At 41.8% G+C, this 8,398-nt stretch overlaps 1 protein-coding gene across 2 annotated transcripts in view; it reads right to left on the minus strand.

The window, feature by feature from the left end:
- The window catches only part of SMCHD1 (structural maintenance of chromosomes flexible hinge domain containing 1), a 171,177-nt gene extending 163,814 nt beyond the window's left edge, over positions 1-7,363 (minus strand). The window contains exon 1 of one of the 2 annotated variants that reach the window (XM_071208495.1): positions 6,781-7,363. Coding sequence is in view for 1 of the 2 variants with exons in the window: in XM_004455865.5 (XP_004455922.1) it covers positions 6,781-6,975 (195 nt within the window). In the remaining variant the exon portion in view is untranslated. The remainder of the gene's footprint in view (positions 1-6,780) is intronic. The other variant, XM_004455865.5, reaches the window with a different exon arrangement.
- Between the last annotated feature and the right edge of the window lie 1,035 nt (positions 7,364-8,398).

Here is an 8,398-nt window from a genome sequence, read left to right on the forward strand (position 1 = left end):
GCTACCCTACACAGGGGACACCCCTGCGTGGGCAAGGGACTCCTTGCATGCATCAGCACTGTGTGTGGGCTAGCTTACCATATCAATCAGGAGGCCCTGGGTTTGAACCCTGGACATCCTATATGGTAGGCAGACGCTCTTTATCAGTTGAGCCAAGTTCACTTCCCATTCCACATGAATTGGATTAATGGTTTTTCCATTTCTGCAAAGGTGGCTGTAGGAATTTTGATTGTGATTACACTGAATCCATAAATTGCTGCGGCAAGAATTGACATCTTAACAATATTTACTCTTCCAATTCATGAACACAGAATGTCCTTCATTTATTTAGGTCTTCCTTGATTTCTTCTAGCAATGTTTTGTAGTTTTCCGTGTATACAACCATTACATCCTTAGTTATATTTATTCCTAGATAATTGATTATTTTAGTTAGATTTACTCCTCAATATTTGAATCTTTCAGTTGCTATTGTAAATGGTTTTCTTGGTTTCCTATTAAGAATTTTCCCTTATTTGTGTGCAGAAACACTACTGATTTTTGCACATTGGTCTTGTACTGCACCACTTTACTGAACTCATTTTTGGCACTAGTAGATTTTTTTTGTGGATTTTTCAGGATTTTCTGTATATAGATTTATGTCTCTGCAAGTTCGGAAAGTTTTACTTCTACACTTCCCTTTCCAATTTCCAATATTTACTTTTGATCCTTTAAAATAAAACTTGCAAACACCAAAAGAAAAAGAAAAGAAAAGAAAAAGGAAAAAAGCCCAATGAGCCCTGCAAGAGACCCACATATATATGCCTGGGAACTTGGCAAATGAAAGAAATGACCTAAAACAGTGTGGAAAGGACAAACTATTCAAAAAAGGAGAGTGACAACTAGCTAACTGCATAGATATAGATAAAATACCCATCACAACACACAAAAATAATTCTAGGAGAATTAAAGCAAATATCTATTAATGTAAAAATGTAGAAGATCAGAGAATAATTTTGAGAGTAGAAAAGGATTTCTGAAGATACAAATAGTATAAGTCATAAAGAAAAAGGTTGGAAACCATGAAAAGATGTTCAACCTCACTACTTAACAGAGAAATTAAAATAACTTGAGGGAAGCAGATGTGGCTCAGGCAACTGGGCTCCCACCTACCACATGGGAGGTCGCTGGTTCGGATCCCGGTGCCTCCTAAAGACGACAGCTAGCTGGCATCACAGGAAGGCACAGCAAGCTGACACATGAGACACAAGAAGAAAAAACATAATGAGAGACCCAAAAAAGCAGGGAGCAGAGGTGGCTCAAGCTTTTAAGCCTCCCTCCCATATCAAAGGTCCCAGGTTCAGCTCCTGGTGCCTCCAAGGAAGATGAAGAGACACGGCAAGTGAAAAACAAGGGGGTGGGGAGAAATAAATAAAATCTTTAAAAATTTAAAAAATAACTTGATACCATTCTCATGAGAATGGCAAAAAATTTAAATCTTGATAATAGCAAATGAAGACCTCTGTACAGGGAAATAGGACCTTACAAATTGCTGAGGACTGAAAATAGTACAACCACACTAGAAAGCAATCTGGCACACTTAGAAAACTTAAAGACACTCATACCCTAAGCAATTCCACCCTAGAGAAATGAAGTCATAGAGCCATAGACATAAACTGACTAGGAATAAGATTCTATTACTTTAGAAGATAAACTGACCTTACAGATTTTTATTAGAGGTTTAAATTTGAGTCTTTTTTTTGGTCAATCATTACTTTTAATTTCTATAACGTTATACAACTGTTAGATCACAGTGTTCATGTATATTGCAGAAGATTAAAATTTGGGTTATAGTTACTGAAAAACTGTCAAGGGGAACAGATGTGGTTAAGCAACTGCTCCCCATGTACAAGGTCCCAGGGCAAATCCCCGGCATCTCCTAAAAAAAAAACCAAAACAAATGAAAAAAACAACTCTCACTGGGGAGCAGATGTGACTCAGTGGTTGAGTACTTGCTTTCCATGTATGAGATGTACAAGGTCCTAGGTTCAATCCCCAGTACCTACTTTAAAAAAAAAAAAAAGGCAACAAAAAACCAAGTATCAAAATGAATTAAGATCTATGTACCTCTGAAGTGTTTCTATCTAATTATTCCATATAATACTCTCCATAAATCTATTATTGTTCTATTAAAGAATGAGTTGTTTTCTTTGCTTCACTTATAATTCTATATAAAAACTTCTTGAATTCATAATTTTTCTAAGTATGTTATAATAAAGCCCTAGTATGCAACAAATATAAATTATTTTTATTTTACTACTCATCCTTTTATTCAAGACACACTACTCTTGTCTCTTCACATTTTTGGTCTAAAATTTATCAGACTTCAACTAAAGTCTTTCTTGTATTTATACTAACCTGTACTTCAATACTAACATACTGCTCTTCCTTTCTGTATACTGAAAGTGGGAAGACATTATGTTAGGGCAAGAGTCTTGATTAGACTTTTTCTTTTTGTAAGAGATTTCAATCCCAATCATTTCTGGGGTAATTTTTAAAACATATGGATCTGCCTTTAATGGGCAATACAAAATACCTGTCCTCTATGTACTTCAGTCAGCAGCAAACTATCTGCTAATTTCTCTCATAAGCCCATTTTAAGAATTATTTATGAAAGGCTATTTTTCAGTCCATGAAATCCTCTAAATTCTTTAGGTTTCATTCATGGACCAAGAAAGTACATACCTTACTGCATTGCTTAAACTCTTCAAACTAGCCTTTAATGATTTCTGCTTTGACAATACCTGATGGCCAAGTCCCCGAATCATTCAGAGACCAGGAATATCCACATTACACGAATAAGAAATTTCTACAGAATTTTGGCTGGCTACTGGCTAAGCAGCTTCCATTACCCTAAATAACCATACTACCCTGCATTAAAAGACAGCATAAGCAGCCTTTCCTAATAATGATGATGCTGTCCATTAAACTCAGAATATTAACCAAGGGAGAAATTCTTCTCAAATCTTAACACCAGGAATATATTTGCTTCTCCTAAAATGGGATTGCTTTTATTTTACAAACATTGTGAATTCTGTATCAACTATAGTTCCTTCTTTGTCTTGACCATTAGGAAACTCAAAGCTGATTCATGCCTCAGCATTGTTAATAGCGTAAGGTATTATCAAATGCACTTTTGTTTATTGACTTTCCTTCAGGTTCCATATTTCCCTTCCAAATCTACTTTATTTGTTTTTTGTTTTTTTTAAGGAATCCAGGACCTCCTATGTGGGAATGTGGTGCTCAACCACTGAGCCACATTGGTTACCCAAGTTGGTTTTCTGTTGTTTTTATTTGTTTCGTTGCTTTTGTTTTTTTCAGGAGATACCAGGAACGGAATCCAGGACCTCCCATGTGGGAGACAGGAGTTCAACCACTTGAGCCACAGCCGCTCCCCCTCATCTACTGGGATTTTTAAACACACTGTATCCTTATAAACTACCACAAATACTTTTTTTTGAAGAAAGCAAGAAATGGACTCATTTAACTAAAGAGTAATAAACTGACTAGTAGGTAAAGTCCCTGCTCTTAAAGAGAACGCAGTATTAAAATATACAACAGTATAACAAATATCATGGTAGAAAGGTAGAACGGAGCAACACAAAGAAAAAGGTAGACAATTCCTCAAAATTGGGGTGGAAGGTTGTACACATAGGACTTAATGCCAATTTAAGACTTTTTCCATTAAAATTTTTTATTGAAGTATATCATTCATACATGAACATATATAAACAAGTGTATAGTAAAAGTTGTGAGCTTACAAAACAAACATACATATCAACATACAGGGCTCCCATACATCATCCCACCCCCAACCTTGCACAATTGTGAAACATTTGTTACAAACTATGAAAGAACATCCTCAAAATATTAGATAGCACATATCTTGTATTTGGTGTATTTTCTCCCAAACCACCCAATTATTAACACCCTGTACTAGTAATATACATTTGTTATAGAACATTCTCATATTTGCTCTGTTAACCACAGTCCATCTTCTACCACAGAATGCAGTTATACAGTCCTATGCTTTATACAACCCATTCAAAATATTCATTCAGTAGCTCTCATTTTCAGAGTTGTGCTGTCATCATCTCAATTTAGAACATTTTCATTACTGCAACAGGGTAAGTCAGTTTTTAATCTTTGACTCTGAAAGGCCACAAGGACTCAGGTGAGTCAATAACTGTTTATCCCATGTCTAATGGCTTCTTCCATATCTATCCTTTCTACTTCCTCCCTCTTACGAATGTTTCTTTTCCACAAGGTGAGCTTTCCCCAAGCAACAGCTAAGGAGTCATAATACTTCCTGGCATTACAAACATGTATTTGTTTAAGTTTTAATGAAAGACTTTAATTGTTTTCCTTTTTTTTAAAAATAAATTTTATTGGTACATAATAAATCATAAATCCATCCAAAGTGCACAATCAGCAGTATTAAGTATAATCACAGTTGGGCATTCATCACTTAAAATCAATTTTAGAGCACTTTCATTATTCCAGTAATAATAATAACAAAACTCATCACCTCTCAATCTATGCTTCCCCTCCCATACATAGTTGCTCTTGTTTCCTTCTCTCATTTATTTGTATATATATTTTGTAAAAACAGTCTTATATATGCAATATTACCCATATTCATATTTTACATGAAAGATAACACAATATTTTGCTTCCTCCCCGAACAAGGAAAACAAAGGATTTCGTAAACAGTACGGGTGAGACTGGAGGTTAAAAAAAACAAGTTTTAGAATCACACAGACCTAGATTCCAACTCTAGTTTCACTGCTTATTAACTGTATAATCTTGGACTTAATTTAGTAACTTTAAGTTGTTTGCAAATATAATGGAGACAATTTTACCTACCTTAAGTTAACATATTGAAGAAGTGGGATAAATATGTTTCCTGTAGCAAAGAACTTCATTTGAGGCAAAATGGTATAACAGAAAAAACATGGGTTCTGGGTTTGAGTTCTAACTTCTTCTGTTTGACTTACACAAGTCACCAGCTTTAACAGTGAGTTTCCACTTCTGTAAGAGGCCACCTGCCCTATCCCACAGTTATTGCAAAGATCTCACAGGGGAAAGAGGAAGGGAAATAGTGTATTTCTTCAGGGAGGGTAAATTAGCACAACATTTTTAAAAAGTAATTCGAAAGTATTTAATAATGTTCCTGGCTTTTGATCTAGGAATTTTATTTCTAAGATTCTAAACTTTTAGGAAAAAGATATAAAAGACTATCTTCGCAAAGATGTTTATCACAGCATTATTTAAAATTATAAAAATTGTGAAAGCAATGTAAATGTAAACAAAAAGGAGGGATGTGATCAAGGAAACAGAGGAACTAAACTATTTCAAACTTTGATTATGAAAACTGGATTAAAAGAGAAAAAACACCCAACAATATTAAGTGAAAAAGATAAAACATGTATTACAGCTATTAAAAAATAAAAACGGATGGAGGGTACTCTGTCAAGAAATACCAAGTGCTAACAGTGATTATAAGTTTTACAATGAGTAAAAGTTTACTCTTTTTTTCTCTCTTGGTTCCGTATTTTCTCTAATGTGCTGATATTTTTACAATAAAAATAATTAATGTCAGATTTTTTGTGAGATACAAAACATTAAACAAAAATGATGATGGGCATTCACTTTTCAAATACACATCCAGGCACAAGAAGGAACTTCAGAGTTGATGTTTTCGTCTTCACTCATTTATCCATTCTAATTGGACATTTACTATGTGCCAGGCGCTTGGTATACAGCTATGAACGGTACAAAGTCCTTCTCCCAAGTCGCTTTTACTCTATAGTTCTTATTTTCAATTATTTCAGCAACTGTAAAGAAGCATGTGTCTAGGACATTTCTAAACCCATCAGTCTGCTCAAGACGAAAGTTTCAAACAAAATTCTTTTTCCTTGGAATTTAAGTGTTCTTTATAGCTTAAAATGTACCACATGCAGTTAACTCGGGGCATGATAAATTCCTTTTTTAAATTAAAGCTCAGGGAACAAAGTGATTTCATATTTATAAATTACTTCCCAGTTTAAAGGAGATTTACCTATATCCTCACTAACCTTCTCAGCAACCAATACAGTGGGTATCTAAACGCCTTGGTGTTCCACACCAACATGAGCATCCCTCGAGTTAGCTGAGGTACTCCCAAGGGTTAAGAAAGTGAGAAGGCCAGCCCCACGGCGCAGCTAACCTGAACAAGTGTTTCCACTGCGGAAGGACCCAGCCAGCCCTGGACCCGGTAAGTTAGGGCATCATTTAATGAACCTGGCGTACAAGGGCTCCGCGGATTTCACAAGTTTTAACTATCGCAACGCTCATAACAGAGACATCGCGTAGAACGCTGCTCCCGTCTTAAGGGGAAAAAAAATTATTTTTCAAACTAATGACAAGCACAAGTGGCTTTACCCACAGGAAGATGCCTTGTACAGCCTCTCCCCACCTAAGGTGAGCACAGGCCGCGTAAACCCGAGATAAGCACCCTGAAGTGAAGGGCCGAGCGAGGACCGCCGGGGAGCGCGCCCCGCACTCGGAGGCCGCGGCAGGACGCGCCCCGTCCTCCTGCCAGCCGACGCCGGGCATGGCGGGTGCCCGGGCTGGGGAGTCGAGGCAAAGCTGCTCCGCAGGACCAGCGCCGGTGACAGGTTTATGGCTCTCGGTGAGCCACGAAGGCTTCTCGTCATCCTCCCGCCCCAAGCTCCGCGCGCATCCCTCCATCGCCTTCCTTACCTGACACACAGAGGCGCGGAACTCCGAATAGTCTGCGCTGTCCGAGACCTGCAGCGCGCGCTCCCCGAGCTCGGACTCCTTCTTGCGCCGGTCAAACAAGTACAGTGTCTTGTAGCCGTCGTTCCCGCCGCCCTCCCCGGTCTCCGCCGAGGGCCCGCGGGGCCCGCCGGGCCCGCCGTCGCCCACCGCTGCCATTTTGGGGCAAAAGAGAAAAGACAGTAGCGCCGGCAGCGGCCGCCGCCGCGCTCAGGAACGAGGCGCGTGCTCCGCGCTGCGCCTTCCCTACCGACCCCCGCGGCGGCTCGAGGCCTCCGCTCGGCGCGACCGCAGCTCTTCCTGCGCGGCGGCGGCCGAGCGCGGCGAGCGCGAGGATCACCCGGGAACCGATTCAAACGCCCTGCGGCCCGGGCGCACGTCACTTCCGTGGCCCACAGTTCGTGGAGGAGAGGCCGCGCAGCGCGCTCCCCGCGGGCCCCGACCCGCGCCGCGGCCGCCCACGCGAGCCTCGAGCGCGACCCACCGCCGAGGCCGCCACCGGTGCCTGTGGCGCAGGAGGAAGAGGCGCGGACAGCGGGGCGGAGGCGGGGCCACCCGGCGGGCCGCGCGGGACGGGGCGGAGCCTTAAAGCGGTTCTGGGCCCGCCCTGTCCGCCCAGTTGGAGGGAAGTGCCCGGGCTGCGCTGGCCGGCGCCTGAGGGGAGTGCTCGAGCGCCGAGGACTGAAGAACTAATGCTCGCAGCGGTGGGGTACCTCCCGGGGGAAGTTTTTCCTTCGACGGAGAGGGTCCCGTCACCGTCCCGCGGTGTCATGATCCCCGCCGGGACCCGTCTGGCCGCGAGCTCCGGGCGCGGCACTGGCCACGACTGCGTCCTCGGCGGACGCGGGCTGAAGCGTCTGGCCGCGCGGGGTGCGGCTGCCTTGCAGCCGGCGCATGGCCCCCTCGCGGGAAAAACGGACGCCAAGGGAGCTTCCTTCGCGGCGGCCCGGAGCCGCTTCTCCTGCCTCATTTCTTAGTCCTGCGTGGGTTTGGCATAAGGCCGCGAACCTAAAGCTGGCCCGGAAAACCTCAGAATTTCGATTCCGTGACGTCACCGCCGTCCCCTCAGTGGGCGCGGGTCTCTGCAACTGATGGCGTTCCGGACGCCCGAGCGTCCCGCGAGTCCGAATCCCCCCAGTTCGCGCCGCTGTAAATTGGAAGGAAGAGCAACACCTACGCCGAGGAGTTTTAGGGTTGAATTCCATAATGTATGCAACATGCTTAACATATGCTTTTCTGTAAAAGGCTTTGACTTCGGGGCATAAGTTTTATTACACACATCGTGGGTGTGTAGTGCCCTAACTACAAAAACATATTGTCCTTGTTGAAGAGCTAAATTTGTTCGTGTGCCCTCCAATTCTTAAAATCTTATTTAGCGACTGTTTCATACTTAATAGTGACATGTAAATTCACGAAGCAAGGTCACAGATTGGGGACTTTTTCAATTCTTCAAAAGTTTGCATGATATTTAACCAAAACATTCATGGTTAATTAAAAGGATAGGCTAATAGATGTAATGCATTAGAAATCTAGATTTTTAAAAATATCCATATATACAGGATCACGGGTTTTCAGATAGACA

The sequence above is a fragment of the Dasypus novemcinctus genome, chromosome 16 (assembly GCF_030445035.2).
Source record: "Dasypus novemcinctus isolate mDasNov1 chromosome 16, mDasNov1.1.hap2, whole genome shotgun sequence".
Taxonomy (NCBI): Eukaryota; Metazoa; Chordata; class Mammalia; order Cingulata; family Dasypodidae; genus Dasypus; species Dasypus novemcinctus.